Below are 23,061 nucleotides of genomic sequence, written 5' to 3'. Positions count from 1 at the left end.
ACATCTTATCAGAATATGTTTCAGATTTATAGTAATTTAATTCCAGTGTGACACAGAAATGCTACTCCTATATAGCTCTGTTCTTTCTTCCTGGTTTTATAGGTATATATAACAACAATGCCTACATATATGTATATTAGATCTATATATGTTGCAAACCCAACAAAACACTGTTATATTTATTACTTTATATAACCTTATGTCTTTTAAAAATGCTGAAAGAAGAAAGAACTACAGTTGACCCTTGAACAACATGGCTTTGAACTGTGTGGGTCTGTTTATATGTGGATTTTTTGTTTTCACTGCATGCTTACTTCAGTACTACATGATCCACAGTTGGTTGAGTGCACGGATGTGGGACCATGGATACGGAGGGCCAACTCTAAAGTTATATACAGATTTTCAACTGTATGGGGGGTTGGTGCCCATAACCCCTGTGTTGTTCAAGGGTCAACTTTATTATATATTTATGGCTTTTGTCATATTAGCCTCCTTTCTTCCCATTTCTAGTTGTCTTTGTTTACTCCTGTGGATTTGAGTTACCATCTGGAGCCATTTCCTTAGCCCAATCAAGCTTTGCTCCTGTCCACCTCTTTTGTGCTGTTATTGGCCAAGATATTACATTTCTATATGTTATAGGACAAATACTACACCTATATACATATTATTTTATGCAATATATTATTATATTTTTTAGGAGAAGAAAAGAAATAGGCATTTATAATGTCTTTTATAGTTACATGGTTACTTTATCAGTGCTCTTTGTTTTTTTGTGTGTATGGATTCACATTACTGTCTGGAGTCATTTGCTTTGAGCCTGAATAACTTTCTTTAGTGTTTCTTATAGGGAGGTCTGATAGCAATGACTTCCCTCAGTTTTTTAGTGTCTGGTGACGTCTTCATTTTGCCTTCATTTTTGAAAGATAACTTCTGGGAATAGGATTCTTGGTTGACAGGTTTTTTTTTTTTTTCCTTTGAGCACTTTGAATATGATATCCCACTGTCTTCTGGCCTCCATGATTTCTGGTGAGAAATCTGCTGTTAATCTCTTGCAGATCCCTTGTATGTGATGAGTCATTTCTCTCCCACTGCTCTCAAGATTCTCTGTTTTTGTCTCTTAAAAGTGTATCTTTTGGTGTGGACCCTACTTGGAATTTGTTGAGCTGCTTGGATGTGTAAATTCATGCCTTTCATCAAATTTGGGAAGTTTGGGGCCATTGTTTCTTCAAATATTTTTTCTGCATTTTGCTCTGTCCCCTCTTCTGGGATTCTCATTATGCATATGTTGGTATGCTTGATAGTTTCCTGCAGGTTTCTTAGGCTCTGTTAATTTTTCTTCATTCTTTTTTTCTCTCTGTTTTTTGCATTGCATAATATCTGTTGATCTGTTTCTGAATTTGCTAATTCTTTCTTTTGTCAGTTCAAATTAACTTCTGAGTCTCTCTAGTGAATTTTTAATTTCAATCATTATGCTTTTCTGCTACACAATATCTATTTGGTTCTCTTTATATATAATTTCTATGTATTTATTGATATTCTGTATTTCATGAGGCACCTTCTTTTACTTCTTCATGCATCGTTTCTTTTAGTTCTTTGGATATATTTACAATGGCTGCTTTGAAATCTTTGTTAAATCTCCAACATGTGACCTCTCTCACAGTTTCTGTTGCCTGTTTTTTTTCCTGTGTGTGAATCACAGTTTCTTGTTTCTTTGCATTCTTTTTTTGTCTCTTAAATTTTCTTTTTTTTTTTTTTTTTGGAACCTGGACATTTAAAATAACATATTGTAGCAACTCTGGGTACTGACCTCACCTCCAGGCTTGTTACTGTTATTTGCTTGTCTGTTTGTTTAGTGACCAGCTGGACCAGGTTCCTGAGCTCTGTCTCACCCCCACAGTGGGACACCTCTGAAGTTGCTCCTTGGAGAGTGAGGCCTTGGCCATGCACCCTGTCACCCTAGGATGACTGCGATTTTAGCAAGGCTCTCTTTGACCATCTCTTTCCCTGACCATAACCAGCCTTTAAGTTCCACTTATTGCTGGCTGATTGCTTTATTACTTTCCACCACACTGTGGGGGTGTAAATTGCTCTACAGGCTGATCCAATTACTTTTTTTTTTTTTTTTTGGATGTGGGCAAATCTCACTTTAATTGCAAATGGCTTCATTTACAGCATATTCAATAATGAACAAACAGGAGAGCTGTGACTTTTGAACATATGAATATATAAAAGTCCCTTGAAATTCAGGTAGTCAAGATAAGGGCATTTTGCAAGGAAAGCACCCCCGCCACCTCCCATTTTTCTGAAGTCTGTATTACACTCATTTTAAAAGATGACGAGGCATACTCAGAAATTCAAAGTAGTAGGATGTGCCTTGCAGGGAGAGAAGAAAACCTTTTTTCAGATTGTTGGGTAAATACATATCAGCAATTCCACTTGACAAAAGCTGATGGATGTCCTCCCTGAGTCAGACTAGGCTCTGAGTGGGGATGGGAAACTGTGAGAAAGGGAGAACCTGATACAACACAGTACCAACTGGTTCCCCTCTAACACACCGTGCCATGACCCCAGACGTGGGTGTACAAGGGCAGCCACCGGGGTGGTGACTGACTGTCCTCACTGCCGGCAATTGACAAAGGGTCTCAATTTAACCCGTGGACAAAATCCTTGAGCAGCAAACTCAAATTGTCACTGAATTTAAATCATAAAGGATCTAAGGAAATTCTTGTTTTATTTATGTGTATATGTGGACTCCTTACACGATTAACATTCCTTTTCTCCTAAGGGTTTGTTCTATAAACTGGAGTGGCCTAAGAAAAGCATTGTATAATTTTGATTTTATTTAACGCTTTCAAAAGAGAAAGGAGGGAATGGAGAGAAAAGTGTCACAAATTCTTCAACTCTGGGGCTCAGCACGTACAAGACTCCTCGGACAAAAGGTTCAACCGGATTGTTGGGTAGTTTCAATGCTGAGGAAAGACTAGGGGAGCCCACCCCAACCCCATAGAAAGAATTCTACAGTTACTCTATCACGGTGCTCTAGCTAAAGCGTAGGTTTCAAACTACAGAGAGTTTCAACTTAACATCTAAAATTTTAAATTGTAACCTTTCAGCAACAAATAGGCACAGAGAGCTCATCTCAGAAGTAAAATTAAAGAACTATTGCTCTGATGTATGAAAGTCAAGCCATCGCTCCCAGCTATGCCACACTTCCAGGCTTAGGCAGACACATAAGGTGGTGGCGGCTCCTTGGCGGCGCCATTCACAGTGGCATCATCGTACGGGGTAACAGCACTGTAGTGTCATTGCTGGTAACATAAACCAGGACAGCGGAGGAGTTCCTGCCATTGATGTATCAGTAGCAGTTCCAAACACAGCTAATCAAGTAACCCTTAAAAGTCAAGATGATGCTGATAAACAGAAGTAGCCTTGCACAGATCAGGATCATGAGAAGAGAAATGGCGATAGCAATGCACATGTTGGCATCATCCATGAGCTCCAAGTCACCTCCGCGTTCAGAACTTGAAAAGCGATAATGATCTGGATCAGCCAGGGCGGGCGCTCAATAGAATCAGCAGGGCCACGGCATTGATGATCAGGTACCAGACGCCGAGCAGGATGGTGCCGGTGTGGACATGGCAGCACAGGCAGCAGCTGTTGGAGTAGAACCGCGTCTAGGGCGCCACCATCTTCATCGCTCGGGCCGCCGGCGCAGTGGCGCGAGCGCGCGCCCGTTTGCAGGAGCTTCGGCCGCGTGGGTCTGGGCCCGCTGCACGGCTGCTGTCGGCTCCCTAATCCAATTAAATTTGAGATTCTTTATAGGGATAGTTTTTGAGATCAGTGTTTGAGATCTTTTTCAGACTTCAGGAGAGCTCTTCTTAGCTGTTTACTTCTGTGGTTCTCTTTGGTAAACTGGCCAGCCTATGGTTTAACTGCTATCTCTAGGCTTCTTTTACTTGCTTTTTACCACATCATTCATTGTTATCCTTAGGCCTGAACTTCCTCACACTCTTGCCAAAGGAGTGGGTTCCTGTGGAGATTCGGAGCTCTCTGTCTTATCTTCCCTTGTGCAAAATATCTGAGCCAATGCTCTGGATCAGGGGGGTGGGGACAATGGTGTGTTTCTTTTCAGCGGCTGGGCACTCAGTGAAGGAGGTGCAGCTGTCACCTCTGGTCTTCTTGACTTGCCTCTTCTTCTATGAGACCTCTGCTTTACAAATAAGCCAGTACAAGGATGACCTGGACCGCAGTATTCTCAGTGTACCAGACCCAAAGGGGAGCGTCCATCCCATAAATGGTGGCTGGACAGAGGAGGGGGGGCCCCCACTCCTGACTGCACTTGCCCAGAATTTGGTCTCTGCAGCAGGTAATTGGGGGCGGGATGAGAAACACTGAAATCCTGCTTCTTCTGGGAAGATTCCGTGGCTCTCCAGCTGGGAGCTGGGAGCTGGGAGGAGAGGGAGCTGTGTGTTTATGGTTGAACCATGTGGAGTGAAGTGTTCATCGTGCTCAGCTGAGAGAGGGGAGGAGGGGGTGGGTCATGGTTCAAACCCCACAGACTCTTGCTGTTCTGAGTTTGAGCACAGTTTCTTCTTCAGATGTTTCTGTATTTGCTCTATGTCCCTAGAACCATTTCCAGACCCTTTATTTTTATTTTTATTTTTTGCTGTACACGGGCCTCTCACTGTTGTGGCCTCTCCCGTTGCGGAGCACAGGCTCCAGACGCGCAGGCCCAGCGGCCATGGCTCACGGGCCCAGCTGCTCCGCGGCATGTGGGATCTTCCCGGACCAGGGCACGAACCCACGTCCCCTGCATCGGCAGGCGGACCCTCAACCACTGGGCCACCAGGGAAGCCCCAGACACTTTAAATGTTTGTTTATTTTATGGTTCCACGGGGATGAGGTCCCCTGAGTTCCCTGGGCTGCAGAGCTGGGAGTCAGTCATTCCCAGCTCTTCTCTTGCCTCATGGATTTCCCAACTGGGAGTCAGGACCCAGTCCACTGTCTTCCAGGCATGAGTGTCTTGGTCGATCATCTGCAGAGATGACCAGAATGACCTCTCCCACCCCTGTATGCTGTTTCCCTTCCTTTGGAATCTAGACTGGCCTTGCGAGTTGCTTTGATCAGCAGAAGTGGCAGAAGAGACACTACGACAGTTCCGGGCCTGGACCTAGGAGGGCTGGGAGCTTGCATTTACTCCCCAGGAAGTGAGTGCCGTGTAAAAAGGTCAGGACAGATCACTGAATGAGGACAGATGCCTCAGGGCCCAGCCAACAGCCACCACAAAGACTGCTGATGTTTGAGCGGGTGCAGGCGGCAGTCACGGGAAAAGAGAGGCCAGGCGACCCCCAGCTCTGTGCCATCTTAGCCGAGGCCTCAGCTACGGGGATGAGACCATCTCGGACCCCCAGCCTCAGCTGATGACTCGGCTGATACCATGTGGGGCAGAGATGAGCCGTCCCTGCTGGGCGCTGACCACACTCCAGACCCACAGAAGTGTGAGGCCTCAGGTGGTTGACGTTTTAAACCACCAAGTTCTGGGGTGCTTTGCTTGGTACCAACAGAAAATAGACATGGGACCTCAGTTCCCTATAGCAGAAGGCAGCCCCTGGAACCCCCTCTTTCATCCCGAGCTGGGAGGGAGCAGACCTCACCCCCCAAAAGAGGACTTACGGTCTTGCCAGGACCTTTTCCAAAAGACCCCCTCACCCCTCCCAGCCTTTCCATAAAGCCCTCCCTGTAGGCCTTTTTGAGAGTTGACATTTGATCTTGGAATTGTACATCCGTTGTAGATTCTCAGTCAGATCTTCGTGTTTAGCGTACTCCTGCCTGCGTATTTATTTATTTACCTGTACTTTCTCTGGGTCCACCTGTGAACTCCTCAAGGGCAAGAACTTTGTTCACTGCTGTATCCCCAGCCCTCAGACAGTGCATGGCACACAGGAGGTGCTCAGTGACTGTGGGGTGAATGTGCCTACATTGTGCCAAACCCTGTGCTGGGCTCAGTGCTCCCTCTGGGGTTATGTCAGCTACTGGCAGCCGACTCTCGTGATGCCCAGACCCCTCTGCCCTCCTGATTCCAGCACAGCGTGGTGGCTGGTTCTGCGCATCTTTGCTCGCGTCCCTCGTCAAACGTGCCACGGCATCTCTTTGCTTTGCTGCCTCAGAGCAGTAGAAGACTGCCGGTCCACAGGCGGGTGCAGTTCAGAAGTGCTGGAGCTCACACACGGGGCCGGGGGCGGAGAGTGAATGCCTCGGTCCTTCTGTCCGGTGCACAGACCTGGGGTGTGTTCTGCCTGGTTCCTCTTAGGTCCCAGCAGGACGGAGCCCCACTGCCCACGGCGTTGACCAGCTTTTAACAGATTCTTAATTGACTTCCCTTCCTGCCTTGTCCTGCTGTTTCTGCTCCATCATTCGTGCTTCCCAGGGTCACCTTCAAAAGGAACTACCTGTACTAAATATTCGTCTCAGGCTCTGCTGTCAGGGGTACCCAAACTAAGACACTGAGGTTCTCTTATTTGGTGTCACAATAACGTATGAGGTAAGAGGTATTAGTCCCATTTTATAGGTAAGGAAAGTAAGGCTGAGTAAGATTTAGATGTCTGGATGACCTTGCAAAAGCCACCCAATTGCTCTCAGCTTTAGTGTCCTCACTGGTAAAGTGATGAGGTGGGATCCGACGCAGGCTTTCATACTCAAGTGGCCACAGAGCAGAGCCAGGAAGTAAAGGCAGGCAGCCAGGCCTGCAAGGGCTGTGGCTGGCTGGAGCGCCCTGCCCCGTCCAAAGCGGGCAGCCACCCCTCGGCCCCAGGCAGCCAGGCCTGGCAGAAGGGCAGGCCCAGTGCTACTGTATCGCCCACCTGTGCACGAGAAACCAGACTCACGTGAAATCTCTCAAGCCTGAAATGGTGGCAATAAATTCGAATTATTTTAAACCCTGTGCAGACTGAAAGGGGCACAGGAAGCTTTCTGGAGTGATGGGAATGTTCTCCATATCGATGGGATGTATACCTTTCCAAAACTCAAAATAGGGGCACTTACCTTTAAAATAGGTGCACTTTATTAGTAAGTTGTTTCTCAATATGGTTAATTTTAAACGAATAAAAGAAAAAGACCCCAGATATGGCAATCAAAATACGTTCCTTTGGAATTCTATAATATTCATGGAACTTATTCTAGTGCACAGTCGAGGTTCAGAAAGCAAAAACCATCACAGAGTTTGGCAAAGAGAAATGAGCTCTCTGAAAATGCATGTTGCATGCTGACACTTTTCCTCCTTCACCCCAGAAGAATCATCCGTGTGTTTGGGTTTCTCTCCTTCTTTAGGATACTGGAGAAAACAGGTGGACCATATCTCCGCTCACCTCAGGTCTTATGCTCAGAACAACCCTGAATTCCGGGCCCTGATTGCAGAGCCCAGGATGGGAAAGGTGGGTGGCCTCTGAGCAGGACTTCCTCTCTGGAGCATAACATGGGATCAGGCTGAGGTTGCTCACACGGACTGTCCTGAAATTGCACTTTACTTGCCCTTTCTCTTTTTCCTGTCCCACCTTCCATGCCTCCTTGCCTTATTTGACATCCAGGAAAACTGGCTCAGAGAGATTTGGTGACCTGCCCAAGACTACACTCTGGGTCTCGGGGGATTCAGGATTTGAAGCAGGTCTGTCAGACCCCAGGGATACTGCTGTTATAAAGACACACATCTGTGAGAAGACCTTTTCCTCTGTCATGAGACTAAAAGAACCTTTCAAAGTTAGCCCATCCCCTCCTCTGCCACCAAGTTAGGCCAACACTGGAACTGTGTCATTGTCAAGTAGTGCTCAGTTTCCTTTGATAATCTATTTTGGTGGTTTATTAATTCCTTGGCCTAATCTAGGGGTCTCAAAACTGTGGCCTGTGGGGCAAATCTGGCCTGCCACCAGTTTTATAAATCAAGTTTTATTGGGTCACAGCTACACTCATTCATTTACTTATTGTCTGTAGCTGCTTTTGCACTGCAATGGCAAGGACCATATGGCCCACAAAACCTAAATATTTACTATCTGATCCTTAAAGCATTTGCTGAGCCCCATTGATCTAAATTCCTCCCACTATTTACAGAGACAGCTGCTCATCTGAATACTTGGCCCTTGATTGCCAAGGCCTGGCCCTCCCAGGTTACTTTTTGCCAGGTGATGACTTGTAGCCATGTGGGTTCATTAAAGTGTGTCTCTTATAGAGAGTATCAATTTGGGTCTTGCTTTCTTAACCAATCTGGCAATCTCTGCTCTTTGATTGGAGTATTTAGTTCATTTATAATTAATGGAATTATGGAGAAGGCTGGATTTGTGTCTGCCATTTTGCCATTTGTGTCCTATTTCATCTAGTTTTTGTTTCTCTTTTCCTGCCTTCCTTTGTGTTAATTAAATGTTTGATTAAATGTACAGCTTTGCATCTCAGAATTTCTTGGCTGTGGCTCCGGGCTTTGAATCCCACACTCATGGTTGTGAATTCTCTCTAATACTTTTTTACAAGCTCATCTCTGCTACCGTCCATGAGGATGGCTATGAAGTTAGCATCAGGCTGAATTATATTCAAGTCTCAAACAAGGTGAGTAAAACCGCCGGAAGTTATTCATTTCAAAATTGACTGACCTAGTAAATGGTAGCTTATGATTTATTGAAATGCTTCTGCATAATTCATAGAAAGGAGGAGTTTAGAATATTATGAAACTTAACTGGAGGCCAGCAATTTCATAGAATTAGATAAATAACTGAGCTAAACCTCAGAGAAGCCAGCTTTCAGGCACATAAAGATGTCATAAGAACAGAAAGGAATTATCACCCACCCTATTGGTCCTGTAGTTCTCAGGTTTATTTATACCCACTGAAGTCTGAGTATAGGCGAAAGACTGACAGAAATGTTTGCTGATATGTACTTTGACCTATTTGCCTATAAAAATAAGCCATACTTTATGGCCATGTCTCCCTGGATCTTCCCTCTCATTTGGTAACTGGAACATTGCCATGGAGCCCATAAGTGTGTGACAAACATTAACTGATACAGGCAGCTTTAGTTTCATTGGACAAGAAGTCACAACATATTAAAGGATAATTAATGGATTGAGAAGAGAGTGAAGAAGGCAAGGAAAAGGAGGGGAACTCGGGCCTGGCCGTGACCTGGCAGGGTGCTAACGATGTCTCTAAAACTGGGACAGATAGCTGGGCCCTGCCTGACCCACAGGGAGGCTGGGAGTGTCCGGTGGGAAGATACACGTGAATGTGCTTTGTAACCAAGGAAAGCACTAAATGCTGTGTTTTCGGTTGTGTGGCTGCAGCAGAGCTTGGGCGAGGAGGTGCTTCAGGAGAATGGGACTGAGGGATGCAGAACACGGCAAGTCACACCACACAGTTGTCCCCACTTGAGGCTGGGGGGAGGGGCATAACCGCTAGGGCAGGTCAGCACCCACCTACTGAGGGCAGCTGGAGACGGGGGTCAGCTGTGAGCTGTTAGCAGCCAACGTGGCAGCTGGGATGGTACCTGACTGGTTAAGGGGAACTGGACAGACACAAGAGCACCTGCAATATGCTGTCCGTCGCGTAGAAGTCGGGGATGTGTCCCCGGTTCTGTGGGTGTTTTTTCTTAGCCTGCGTGTTCTGTGCTCAGGAAGTAGCAGGCGGCTCCCGATGGCAGGAGCAGGGTGCCACGCTGTGGAACCGGTCCAGGTGGATGCAGAATCCTGGGTCTGGCCTGTGTATCACCCATCCTCATTTTATAGACATCCATGTAACCTCATTTTGCTTTGACAACATCTCTTTGAGGCTGGTCATAATATTTCTGCTTTACGGGTGAGGAAACTGAGGCTCAGAGAAGTTAAGCAACTTGCTTCTTCCAAGGCCCCTAAGCTACTAAGTGACCAAACCAGGATACAGACTCTGCAGCCTGAGCCTCCCCGTCAGGCCACCCTAATCCCAAGACATGGAAGGGTTGTAAGCACAGAGGGACACAGTTACGTATACATTCATTGTATAAAGGGGCTGGGGCAGCCACAGGGAAGGTGGGCTGGCAGGAACCTGTTTGGAGGCTGTTGCAATGATCTCGCTGTGAGAAGAGGGGCCAGAATGAGGAGTTGCGTAAGAGACAGAATGGACAAAACATCACAGTGAGGCGAGGGAGGTGTCTGGAAGCATGGTCACGCTGCAGGCTTGACTGTCTGGGTAGACAGGGCTGTCGTTAACAGAAAGAGGAGCAGGTGAGCAGGGAGACCATTCTGCTGGGACGCGGCAGCCTCATCTTTCATGGTGCTGGAATGTTTTCATTGGCCAGAACCTTTACCTGAACAAGACGGTGAAGTTCAGCGACCACTTTCTGAGCAGTGTCACCGAGGGAGGGAACGGGCTTTTCGGCAGCGGGTCCAACCTGGGTGAGTTGTCCCCTTCCGGGGACTTTAAAGCAGTTGACCAGTTCTATATGGATGTCGTTACAGGAAAGTAAATCCTACACGTTCTCATCACGAGGAAAAATTTGTTTTTCTATTTATTTCATTTTGTTTCTATATGAGATGACGATGTTCACTAAACTTCTTGCGGTCATCATTTCATGGTGTATGTAAGTCAAATCATTCTGCTGTGCCCCTGAAACTCATACAGTGCTGCTGTATGTCAGTTACATCTCAGTAAACCTGGAAGAAAAAATAATAATTAAAAAAGAGAAACCTAAAGAACTGTTGACCAAAAACAACACAGTGACTTGGCGAGGATGGAGAGAACTGCTTAAGATTTGCCGGCCCAGCCAGGCCTCTGACTTTCACGTTCCACCCATGTTATTCCTCTGGCCACCCCAAAGTCAGGCCTGAGACCTTTGAAGTCTTTCACAGGAACTGGGGAGATAAATTGGGGCAGGGGGTGCTTTTTGGGGCCTGAGAACTGTAGCCCCTTTTATTCCCCTCCCTCCTCCCATCCTCTGGTTCTGGACCAAGAAGGACAGCCCCAGGAGTCCTTCAGGCCAGGTTTCATCAAATAGAAATTTCTATAAAAGCCTTTTCCTCCTTCCGACCTCTTGAGGGGGGCATGGCAGGAGAGTGGCTCTTTACATGATGGGAGTGGCGGGGGGCTTCACTTTGGTCCTCAACTCCTGTCATTCCAGTGAGTGACTACAGCCAGAGCACCCCAGACACCACGGAGAAGGTCACAAGGACCAAGAATTTCAAGACCAAAACGTTTCAAGAGAAGCAGCAGCAGCTTACGGTATGTGTTCTCCTTGATCCTTAGAGCTGTCTTCTTCAGCCTGTGCATCTAATGTTTTATTTTGAGATTGTTTAAATGGAAGAATACTTTTTCATTTTCTGTTCCCTTTTTTATAGCAGTGTGTTTTTGCTTTATGGAGGCAAAACCTTTAAAATCTCTCAAGATTATTCACTGGAATTATTTTAAAGTTCTCCTCAGTCTCCTGAATCACCTGTTTCCTCTGGGGTCAGTTCTATCTGCTCATCTTTCTCTTTCTTGATTTTGGCTTGTCTTGAACATGTGACGATCCTTGGTTGCTAGATCATGTTGATAAACGAAGGGCTAGTTTGATTAGCATGGGTGCCCAGCTGGGTCTGTGGGCCTGAGGTCTCTGTGGGTGGAGGGTCCTCGAAGTTGCCAGCGTGGGAAGGCCTTTCCTCTGCTGGTGAGCGCGGTAGTGGGAGTGCCGTGGCGGTTTCCACTCCTTCCTGGCTCTCCAAACCCGTGCCACGTCTGGGCTCTGCCCTTCACCCTTCTCAGGCCCAGTGCTCCCAGGAGAAGCCTCTGTTAGGCCAATTGTGAACTGTATGGAAAATAGTATCAGGGTTTAAGCAGGGAGAGCGGAGAGGATGCCAGCCATCCCTGTGATTCATGGTAAAGCCCTTTAACAACACGCTGTGGATTCAGCCACACCCAACGCCCGCCCTCCTGCTGGGCTCCCTGGAGAGAACACACTCACATGTCTGGGGTCTGCAGCTGGTTTTCCTCTTGGCTTTGATTTCCCTGTCAGTCTGATTCCATCTGCTCTCAATCTTTGGGATCCTTCATTTCTGATCCATGCATGGTACCCTTTCCCGGTTTCCCTCAGCTGTTAGAGTTTTGTTCTTCACAATTATGGACCATGAATAGTTTTAACGGGAGCTTTGGAGAGACAGTGGGTGCCCTTGCTCACCCACCACCTTGCCCTCCGGTCGGCCGTCTTCGGCTGTGGCAGCGAGCTGGAGGTGGACACAGGGTCAGTTCCCCCCTCCAGCCCCACCACTTCAGTCACGCGGGGCCCCGGGGCCTCCCGGCAGGCACACGGGCACCCAGCCTGGTCGGGGGCGGGGGAGGGTTCTCCACAGGCAGGTGGTCACACTCGGGCTGATTTCGAACACCTTATAAAGCATGCAGCGTAAACTTTAGGATTCACCTGGTTGCTTTTCCTCGAAATATTCATAATAAAACTGGTGTGTGGTTTCTGGGGTTATACGAGGTTTCTCATTGCATCCCTGCCCTTAATAACATGAAAAAATGTCAGTGTGGTGTCCTTCCCCCAGGCAAGACCTCAGAGACTGGCTAGATTTACATTAGATGTGTTTATCTGTGCTGCTGGCCATTGAAGACCATATACACATACATACACACCCCACATCACACACACACATACACGCTCGTGCTCACACTCACCTGTCCCTGGGACTCAGAACTTACCCAGGAGAGGAAACATTTGCCCTGAGGGTTGAGCCTGGACAAGTGGGGTGTGACAGTAAGAAGATTTTGCGGCGGTGCAAACGACCACCTTCTGTGATCCTGCAGCCTGAAAACAGGCTTCTGCTGAAGGAAGTCGGACCAGCAGGGGAAGGAAGAGTGTCTGTGATGGAGCAGCTATGTGATGAAGTAAGTGCAGCCCAAGAACACGCCTCCCTGAGGCTTTCAGCCAGGCCTGCCACCCCGTCTCTTTCAGATGGAAGTTTTGTTCGATATTGTGATAATCACAGTGCCGCTTAACTTAAAACCGTCTGGAAGTGGGCTAAACGGCTAGTCAAAAACTTTACGTTAATTGTTACCTGTTGCTAATTTTTAGAGCAAAGAAAATAGGCAGAAAAGTGCACAGGAGCCCAAATAAAGTGCAGGAAGGTGGACAGAATCCCTGGTCTGTGACCCTGTGTGACCATGATGTTTCCTAAAGAAGCAAGGTTGTCCATCCAGGTGGCTGGCCTCCCGCTGGGGGAGCAGAAACACATGACTTGGCAGCTGTGTCTTTATAGGTTGGGTCTTGGGGTTCCTGCCTCTTCTGAGTTAAAGCAGTTTAGTTCCATCAAGGGTTTGTTATACTTACTAGGATGGCGAGCGGGTGCCGTTGAGCTTAGGCCTTGTGCAAGTTTGTCCTTTTCTACACGCGGCAGGGAGCAGATCCCAACTGCGGTGACAGCGAAGACCAGCCCGTTCTGAGCCCGGCGGTCACGAGCACGCACCACGAAGCGATCCCGGTTCTCGTGCAGAGGGGAGCGGACGTGGACCAGCAGTGGGGCCCGTAGGTGAAACTCGAGGAAGGGCGAGTTGGGGGTGAGGTCGCAGCCAGCTGCTTCTTGGTGGGGCTCCTCCGAGCCGTCAGTTTGCAGGCCCTGTTCAACTTGAACCACTTAGGAACCATTTCAACCCGTTCTGGCCTTAATGGGAGACTTAACTGCTTCTGTTTTCCAAATCTGGGTAAAACAAAGATGTTTTGTTTTGTTTTGTTTTTTTGCGGTATGCAGCCCTCTCACTGCTGTGGCCTCTCCCGTTGCGGAGCACAGGCTCCGGATGCGCAGGCTCAGCAGCCATGGCTCACGGGCCCAGCCACTCCGCGGCATGTGGGATCCTCCTGGACCGGGGCACGAACCCATGTCCCCTGCATTGGCAGGCAGACTCTCAACCACTGCACCACCAGGGAAGCCCAAAACAAAGGTTTTTAAACGGACTGCTGGATTGTCTAACTTTCAGTAGCTTTGATAAATGATGATCCATTTTGTTAACTCATTTATATTTGTGGGCCTGCAAATCCTTAGCCGTTGGGTGTTAAGCAGTGTTTTCATCATGATTTTCATCGTGATGGGAAATGTACCCGTGAAGTTACTGCCGAAAGAAAACCTTATCCGGTCGTCCGTGGATGTGAACAGCCCCGGGGAGAGGCGGTGCATGTGGGTTCACCACGTCGTCTCCTGTTTCCACAGCTGGGAAGCGGGATGACGAGATCCCCAGCCACGTGGGATGGTTTTGTTCCTTTCCCACCCTTGACCCCCCCTGGCCTTGTGAGTCCACTGTTCTCTTGCAAATTACTCTGGGGACCTGGGGTGGACAGTGTTTTGAGTCCACGTCCTCGCTGTTAACTGCTTACATCCCGCTGACCAAGCTGTTGAACTGGAAGTCATCTGGGGGAATCGCAGGTCAACCACTCTGCCGCCCGCACTGTTACTGAGGCAGCTGGGGGCCCCGGTCTGTGAGTCGTGCTGCCGAGGATGGCAAGGAGCACAGGGGACAAAAGTTAAATAGCTTTGCTTCTGTTCTCCTCTGTTTCAAAATTTCCTCTAGCGTTTTTATTCAAAATATCTCTCTCTTAATTTTTCTATGTGCGGTTTTTAAAGTTTCTGCCCAGTAGGACTCCTGTGTCAGTAGACACGACCTCCTTTTTATCAGTAGTTTAATTTTATAGCAGAGTGTTTGGCCTGTGGGTGTACATATTCGATGGCTGGAATTTACTTTCTCAAGTTCTCTTGGGGTTCACAGGCGTCATACCTTGTCAGCTTCGTCATTTACATTCCCACACTTATCATTATTAATAGGAATAATGACACCTTGTTTTGTGTGAAGGTATACTTTATGTTTGGATAATTCAGATAAGGATTTTTTATAGCATTTACATATAATGTTTGTGGTTGATACAAAAATCGCTTGAGCACATTTTGAGTTGTTGCTTGAGTGTGACGAGTCCTGGCTTTAGGAAGAGTCCGGCTAACAGGATGAACCTAACTCTGGACGTGGAACAGGCAACCTGTCTGTTTTTGGTGTTCCTCAGCTCCCATTGTTGCTTCATTACCATTCTGTAAACTGACATCTATCCACATGTGATCTCCTTGCGTTTCTACTAAGTCTAACGCCGTGGTTATATGGTCTAGCTGAATGGTGTGTAATAGCCCTTTGTCACTCCCCCTGCATTGTCATGGTTACTGTTAGCAGAACATAGCTCACGTGGGGTCAGGGAGGGGCGGGTTCAGAAAGCAGGTGTTTCCACTGAGAACCAATTCTGCTGAGTGTGGGTTATATTTGTTAGTTCACAGTGTTTGGGCCTGGGTCCACCCGGCCTCTGCCCCACAGCTGGACCTCTATAGACCCAAGAACATGACCTCAAGGCTCCACTGTCTACAGCTCTTCAGGCACAAGCCATCTGGCGATCGGACTTTCCTGTAAAAGAGGCTCCGTGACTTGTCCTTTGCAAACAAGGATTAACATTCTCTTCTCACCCTGAGCCTGTTTAGCTAATGGCGAGAGGCAGCCCAGGTGGTCTCCATACAGGTAACTTCTGTCCAGCAGCTTGGCCGGTAGCAGAAAGCCCCTCCCTAGTGTTTCTGGTTCCCATGTTTGTGTCTTTCTTACCAGAATAAACTCATACTCAGCAGAAAGGGGATGGCTGAGGAGAAATACACATCTTCCACCAAACCTGACACCTCTTACCAGCAGACTTCAGAAACACGGGTTCAAAAAGTCTTGTGAGGAAAGGGACACAGAGAGATGCTGTTTGCTTTTGGACAGTAGCTGCCCTTCTTCACTGGCAGTTTCAAATATCGAGCCTCTGAGCTCTACCCCAGCAGGCAAGTGAGGAAAATGCAGCCATCAGTTTACTTAGAGGTTCACCTGTGGAGTTTTATTCTAGGTAATTCAGGATTTACAAAGAGAGAATGTACCTTAATTCACCATGATACTTAGATTGGAGTAAACAGTCTGAGTTGCTTGTGCATTAGTAGAAAAGTGTCTTTATGATACAAATTCACAGAGCACCACAGTGTACTTGCTGTGCCAACCGCGTTCTGGAAGGTCTGCCGTGACAATGACAAGCTCCTCGGAGGAGGAGACTCACAGCATGGAGTTCTGATGGCAGGATGCGCTCCGTCTCGTGCCCTCGCCGTGTTGCAGTTAACTTGTTTGGGGAGCTAGGTACACAGCTAAGAGTTGGCAGAGTCATGATTCATCATCTTCCAAAACCAAACTGTGGTTAGGCAGGAAACCACCAACCCAGAAAATCTAGCCATCAGAGATCCCCGCCCCCAGCCCCATTATTGAGTAAATAGAACACTGCACTCTGCTGTCAGCCTGGGGAGAGTTGTGAAGACAGAAGGTCTTGAGTCCACCTAGGAGATGCCGCAACCCTGTGAATATATCTGAGTTCAAATGGTAAATGCGTGATGAAGCCCCAGGAACTTGAGGGGGTGAAGCGACAGTGAAGCCTTATTTATGCCACTGGGGAGGCAGGAAAGATGAAAGCTGAGGAGGAGATTGGTGTCTGGTGTGACTGAGACCTCCGTGGTCAGACCCCCGTAGCACACTGTGTACCCCTCCACCCTGAATTTACAGCCAGGTCCTCTGAGCTCCCCGAGAGAGGAACAAGCACTGTGTCACAGGTGACCAGGTGGCCCTGGCACATCTGGGGGCACCAGGCTGGCACTCACACATGTGCTGAGTAGATGAACAAATAATTCAAGTGACTTAGAGCCCAGGAGAGGTCATCTGAAAGACCTCATCAGAAATGTACACTTTGAATGTGACCACTGGGAATTGTGCTAAAGGAGGGGAAAGTGGAGTCTTCTGTGGTGACAGGGGACAGTTTGGAGGCAGGAGAGAGCAAAATGTGGAGAAAATGAACACATTCCTCTTGCTAGGTCTTCTCATCTGTAAAATGGGGATAATGGAACTCGGGTCATAGAGTTAGCGGAGGATGAAATGAGATCGTTTGTAGTGCCTGGAGCCTGATGCGTGGACTTTAATGGTGGCAGTCGTGAAGCTGCGATTATGAAAAAAGAGGATTATCAGGATTTGAGTGGAAAGTGTCCACTGCGCGATGATTGACACAGGATATGGGGATGGGTGAGTTGGTTCTGGGAGAAGAGCCACGTGGGGCTTAAATAACAGAAGCCCTGGGTGAAAGGTGTTACAACTGGATTTAAGTTCTAAGTTCTATTTCTGTTAACAGATGTCACCAAGCCTTCCCAAGTCCAAGTTTTCACATTAAGGAAAGGGCATGTGTATTTTTTTAATGCACCAAACTAAGAAGATGAACTTGATAAATGCTTCTCATACTTTAATGTGTATGTAAGTCAGCCAACGATCTTGTGAAAATGCACATTTGGTAGGTCTGGGTGGGGCCGGGCCTGAGATCCAGCATCTCTAGCAAGCTCTCAGGAGATGCCAGTGGTCCAGGTGCCACAGTCTGAGGAGCGAGGGTCCAGAAACCGTTCATACAAACACTGAGACTTTAAGAATCATCCCAGCATGGTCCGTGGTAAGGAGTGACCTCACAGTGCTGTTGGACACGGGACTGTCCCCCATGCCTGACCACTCAGTTATGTTGATCTGATCAAACTAATAACAATAATGTCACCACCACCAACAACAATATGAAGGGTGATCCCCAAATCTTAGTTGCTTGCAGGAACTGTTTGTATCAAACCAAAGGCAGGTCTTTGGAAAGTCATGGAAATTCTGTCATAAGGCACGTGGCCTTGCCGCTTTCACTTACTGCCTCTGGAGAAATATGAGGAGAAACTAACCAATCATACCACTCAGATTTAGTTGGCACCAGGAGCCTTGGCCAAATAAGTTAGCTGAAATTACATGAATGATAAGGTCTAAACTTAGACAAGGTCTAAGACCATTAGGGTGTTTGGACACTTAGAGTTCTGCAGCAACACAAAACCGGTGAAAGTGCTAAGTTTCTCATTTACTTTGGAAAGTGGAAAGCCTTCTCATTACCTGGTCAGTTCTGGAGCCCGAATCAGGCAGAGGATTACCCTCCCACAGGTGGATGCAGAGTTCTTAGTTATGTTTTCCTGCAATTCATATGGGTTTCAATCTTGGAGGCAATACTCCTTCCCTAAATTTGTTTGTCTATTCATTCTTTTCATTGATGTGTTCATTTTACTAGTGGTTTGTGAGCACCTACTGTGTGCTGGTCAGCATTCTAGGTGATGGAGATGCAGCAGTGATGAAGACATCACTTCCCTTCCCTCATGGGGCTTACAGTTTAGTGGAGGAGACAGGCAATAAACAAGTAAACAAATGAATGAGTAATTTCAGAGCATGATAAGTGCTACAAAGAAAATAAAGCCAGGTTAGAGAATCGAGTGTGGTGTGGTCAGGAAAGGCCCCCACCCCCATCCCCCAGGACCAGAGACTCCCAGAATTAGTCTGGGACAGACCTGATTTAGGGACAGAGCAGTATGGGGAGGTTTAGTCACCAGTTTCGTTATTCATTTCTGGCCTAGTCGTACTGACATCGCCTTATTTATGACTAGTCTGGCAGAAAGATTTCTGAAATTGTGTATGTTTATTGAAACTATTCATATGCACCAAATCCCTTTTTAATTGTATCGAAGTAAGACGTGGACATGACTGAAAAATCAAATCTTGTGGAAGGGCCTGGCGGTCCTCTGCCGCCCTCACCTCTTCACCCCCAGTCCTCGTCTCCAAGGACAACTACATGTAAATGTCTTAAAGTTCTCCCGAGAGTCACCTATATCTCTGTCACTGAACAATGCACTTAAACCGACCACTCGTGATTTAGCTTAGACAGTAGCTGCTGATTCTTGCTGTCATGGGGGATGACTTTGCTTGCTGACCAGACCGTCATGTTTTGATCGTTCTGTTCCGGTTTTTGTTCTTTATTAATTACTGTTAAAATATAAATGATATGCCTAAACTCCTGTATTTCAATCATCATCTTTCAGTGATGTCAGTGGTGTCTCTTGATTCACCTGGATGTAAGTGCTTATAAATGTATATTAGTGCTCTCTACCTTAACCTCTACCTTTCCTTCCCCTTCCATCTCACAACTTCTATTAGTATATGCTTACTTTTTACAACACTAATCACAGCTATATTTACTTGTGTTAACACAATGAAGACATCCATTCTTCATCCATAGGTTGATTGCAATAGTTGAAAAGCATGAAGGGCAATTGCATTATAATAGCTACATAAATATTGTTCATTGGTATACTCTGATTACATTTTCTTGTTTGTAGGTTCAAGAAAACAACACTTAGGCCACTCAAAGTAAAATTTTCTTACCAGAAATTCAAGTAGATTCTCCTTACACACCATAAATTATTCAAAATCAGGTCACATTTCATTTCCTTTCATAAACCATGAACAACTTGTGTGTTTTTGTGTGTGACTTTGATTTTCCTGGACTTTCTGATTGCCTTTGTTTTTTTCTGGTTTGAAAAAGAACATGCCTTCACCACATCCATAATCTTACCTGGTTTCTTACTTTTTCAGTGCTTTTTTTCTTAGAGACTTTCCTCTTGGAGTATACTTCCTACTCGGATTTTGCCTGACAGCCCTCTGGCCCTGCTGCACAGTGGTCATCATGGGATTTCTCTTCACTGGAATCCACCTATAGTTATTGTTCACATTTTCCTCTTTCTTGGTTTTGACCCTTGTCAGGCTAGAGTGTGGCCTTAGGTAACTTCTTCAGAAAGGGTATGTAGAAAAAAAACTTTTGAGACCTTGAATATCAAAAATGACTTTCTTTTCTCTTCACTCTTGACTACTAATACCTTGATATTAATTTCTGTGTTCAAAATAAGCAAGCCTTGCTCTCATGAGTTCTAGCACCCAGCATAGCCCATGAAAATGCTACAGCAAATTCTTATTCATTTCTGACCTGTTTGTTCCTTCTGGAAGCATGTATTCCTGATGTTCTGAAATTTCATAGGGGTATTTTTTTGATGTGCTGTTGTTCATTCATCCACTTGGCCCTTTCAGTCTGAAAAGTCATGTATTTCTTCAGCTCAGGGAAATTTTATCTCTTTGGTATTTTCTCCCCTCCATTTTTTTCGATTCTCTCTTTCTAGAATTCCTATTAGTTAGGTGGTGGACCACTCAAATTGACCCCCTCTGTCTGTCTTTTTAATTTTTTCCCCCATATTTTTCATTTCCCTTTTTCTCTCTGTTTTAAGAGATTTTCTTGACCCTCCTGCTGAATACTTTTTCTTTCAACAGTCATATTTTTACTTTCTAAGAGCTCCTTTTTGTTCTGTTTCTTCTTCATAGCCTTCTGTTTTTGTCTGATATTGTCTTCAGTCATTTTTAATTTCTTACATTTGTATTTGATTTTTCTTTGATGCTGCAGATTTTTCTCAGATGTGTGTGACCCTTTGTCATCCGTCCATGTTTGAGAATGCGGAATGGGCTAGATGAGGGGGATTTTTGTGTGTAGGACGGGGGTTTATCGGGGGGGGGGGGGGGGGGGTGGGTTGTGGGTGTATGAAGCTGCTCTCAGGCTGGGACAAGTGGAAAGCTTCCCTCTGGGCATGGACGTGGCCAGAGGCTCCGTTTATCTCTTTCAGGCAAGAGGCCACCATCCTGTTTCTCTATTGGGATAAATGTATGGCAGCAGGTACATCTGCAGGTGCAGGGGACAGGGTGGGGGTGTCGAGGGAAAGATCAGGGCCAGGAGAATGCAGACCTCCAGATGCTCATCTCATCTCTGTCTTCAGCCACGACTCCTGCCTCCATCACTCCTGCCACCTCTGGGCAGGAGCCTTTCATGAACTCCAGAATGCAGGTAGCACCCCATCCTCCACTGCAGCATCCACTGCTCACTCACTGGGCCAGAGCTGACCAGGCAAGGTAGAGACAGTCTGGCAGATCGCAAAATATGCTGTCTGACCTCTCGGGCCTGCCCTCTGGGTTCTAAGATGGGTGTTTATTTTCATATCACACAAGCCAAACTCACTGAAGCCAAGGTCATTGTCCCTACACAAGGATAGGAGCCATAGTCCTGAGAGGTTATTGTCATACAGACAGTGCCCAAAGGGCCAAGCCAAGGGTGAGACCGTGTCTAATGCGTTCCATGAACTCTTGGAGGAAATATACTAACATAGTATTTATTAGCATTTGCTAAATTGACTACAAACCATATCCTTGTGGGGTTTCTCACTTTAAAAAATGAATATGTGTATAGCTTTTCACTTTCTATCTGATATGAAAGCTTACCCTCCAAATCCTCCAAGGAAAGGAGCAGAGAGGGCAGAGTCAAGAGATTTTCCTGGGTTAGTTAAATAGGTCATGGGTGAAACCAAGGCCCCTTTGGTCACCTGCTCCTTCTCCAGTTTCTCGAGGTTGCGAACCAAGGATTTAGCCAGGGATTTTTTCCCATCCAAACAGACTCCAAAATACAGCTCTTCATGGAGCAGCTGTGCTGGGCCTGGCAGGAAGGGAGTGCATTGCTGCCTTACTGGGGTATGTTCCTTGGCCTCCGAGGGACACTGATGGCCACAGTGATCCCCCTGTTGGCCTGTGAGGATTTCAGAGGGTCCTGGTTCCTGAACAGCTGACCCAGTAATGGAGCCACAATCCCCCCATGGCTCCCAGGGCACTAAGGGCTTTTAAAAGCACGATGAAAACGTTGCCCCCTTAAACCCACTTGGTTGTGGGTCGTTGATGCAATGGGAACCCACGGCCGGGATTGGCACTGGACGTGTGAGATCACAGCGCCCCTCAGGTCTCAGGGTAGAGCTGCCCTTGAGGGCTGGTCACGGTGGCCTCTTGGGGGAAGTTTGGGACGGGGGCCAGGAGCTCCCAGACTGGCCTCTAAGGCAGGGAAGGTTCGGAGACCTGAGTCCGTCCGCTCACCCCCATTTCCTTCGCAGATGCAACGCAAGCGTTCAGAAGAAGAACGCGAGAGAGCAGACGGCGTATGACCTGGCCCTGGAAACTGGGGATGACCCCGTCATATCGCTCTTTGCTGCTAAGCTCAGCCTGGATGACCGTTAGCCCTGAGGGCCCCGCAGGCTTCCTTTAAAGAAACCATCCGGCTCTGGCTGTGCTTTGTTCTCTTCCTTCTGAAATGCGTATTTGAGGTTTGAAAACTGAGCTCGAGAGGCACTCATAAGCTTTTCAAAGTTATGTGACAGTATAAGCCCCCAACACCCCATGAGTGTTTCCCCAAATGCCCTGGAGACTGATGAATGTAGTGTATGCTCTCAGTGGTGCATTGCTGCTTGTCTTAGAATTTGCTCTTTAATTTTATTTCTCAGTAGATAACATTACACACGGTTCTAAGCCAAAAGGTATAAAATGTTGTGAAGTCTCCCTCTCATCCCTGCCCCACAACCACCCACGTCCCCTCCACAGAGGCCACCAGTGACATCCGTGTCCGTCGTGTCTTTCCAGAAGTAGTGTAGGATTATATAAGCAAATGTATGTAGTGTGTGTATGTGTTCACACAGAGGACACGTAAAATATAAGTAGAGGTAACACATATATTCTGTCCCCTTGTCTAAGACAAATGGGGGAAGCCACGTACTGTTCTGCATGTCGTTTGCTTACTATATCTAGTAAGTGGTTCCAAATTAGTGCATAAAGATTGAGCTTAGTAGAATTTTTCCTTATTAAGCTAAACTCATCAATATTCCTGTTGTTATGGCTTGTTCTTTGGTTGACACGTAAGCTTCGAATAAACCAATTGCAGGAATGTGTAATTTTGACTCATTTCTTTTTTTCAGGTCGTCATTTCAATCTTTGGGTGCTAATGCTGCAGTAGGAGTCCCTAAATTGTTTCTGTTAACATTTGTAAACAGGATATTTGTTAATTTAGAATAATTAACTCACGACAATAAGTAATAGACTCTGCTGGCATCACTGCCTACACTTTATTTCCCCAGGGTGGGTGACTGTCTGCAGGCGGACAGGTGCAGAGTGGGACCCAAGCCCCAGTGGGGTTGGGCAGTGCCGACCCTGGCTTCCCAGGTAGATGCCTGGCCTGGCGGCCTGCAGAAGGGGAGGGAGCAGCTGCCAGGGTAACCAGTGTCCGGAGAGCCCCGCCAAGGACAGTCAT

The 23,061-nt window shown here is 46.9% G+C and overlaps 1 protein-coding gene across 8 annotated transcripts in view; it reads left to right on the top strand.

Moving 5' to 3' along the window:
• The window catches only part of DZANK1 (double zinc ribbon and ankyrin repeat domains 1), a 74,523-nt gene extending 51,834 nt beyond the window's left edge, over positions 1 to 22,689 (top strand). For 6 of the 8 annotated variants that reach the window (XM_027118266.1, XM_027118265.1, XM_027118264.1 and 3 more), the window contains exons 13-19: positions 7,327 to 7,430; positions 8,515 to 8,589; positions 10,306 to 10,402; positions 11,125 to 11,225; positions 12,783 to 12,863; positions 13,373 to 13,500; positions 21,875 to 22,689. In XM_027118266.1, coding sequence (XP_026974067.1) covers positions 7,327 to 7,430; positions 8,515 to 8,589; positions 10,306 to 10,402; positions 11,125 to 11,225; positions 12,783 to 12,863; positions 13,373 to 13,500; positions 21,875 to 21,998 — 710 coding nt within the window. In that variant the 3' untranslated portion in view covers positions 21,999 to 22,689. Of the gene's footprint in view, positions 1 to 7,326; positions 7,431 to 8,514; positions 8,590 to 10,305; positions 10,403 to 11,124; positions 11,226 to 12,782; positions 12,864 to 13,372; positions 13,501 to 21,389; positions 21,465 to 21,874 lie in introns of all 8 variants that reach the window. The other 2 variants (XM_027118268.1, XM_027118267.1) reach the window with 2 other exon arrangements.
• Positions 22,690 to 23,061: the final 372 nt, after the last annotated feature.

This window comes from Aethalodelphis obliquidens, unplaced genomic scaffold (assembly GCF_003676395.1).
Source record: "Aethalodelphis obliquidens isolate GAN/ISIS:26980383/991018 unplaced genomic scaffold, ASM367639v1 scaffold18, whole genome shotgun sequence".
In the NCBI taxonomy this organism is placed as follows: domain Eukaryota; kingdom Metazoa; phylum Chordata; class Mammalia; order Artiodactyla; family Delphinidae; genus Aethalodelphis; species Aethalodelphis obliquidens.
This window is presented reverse-complemented; position numbering and strand designations above follow the sequence as displayed.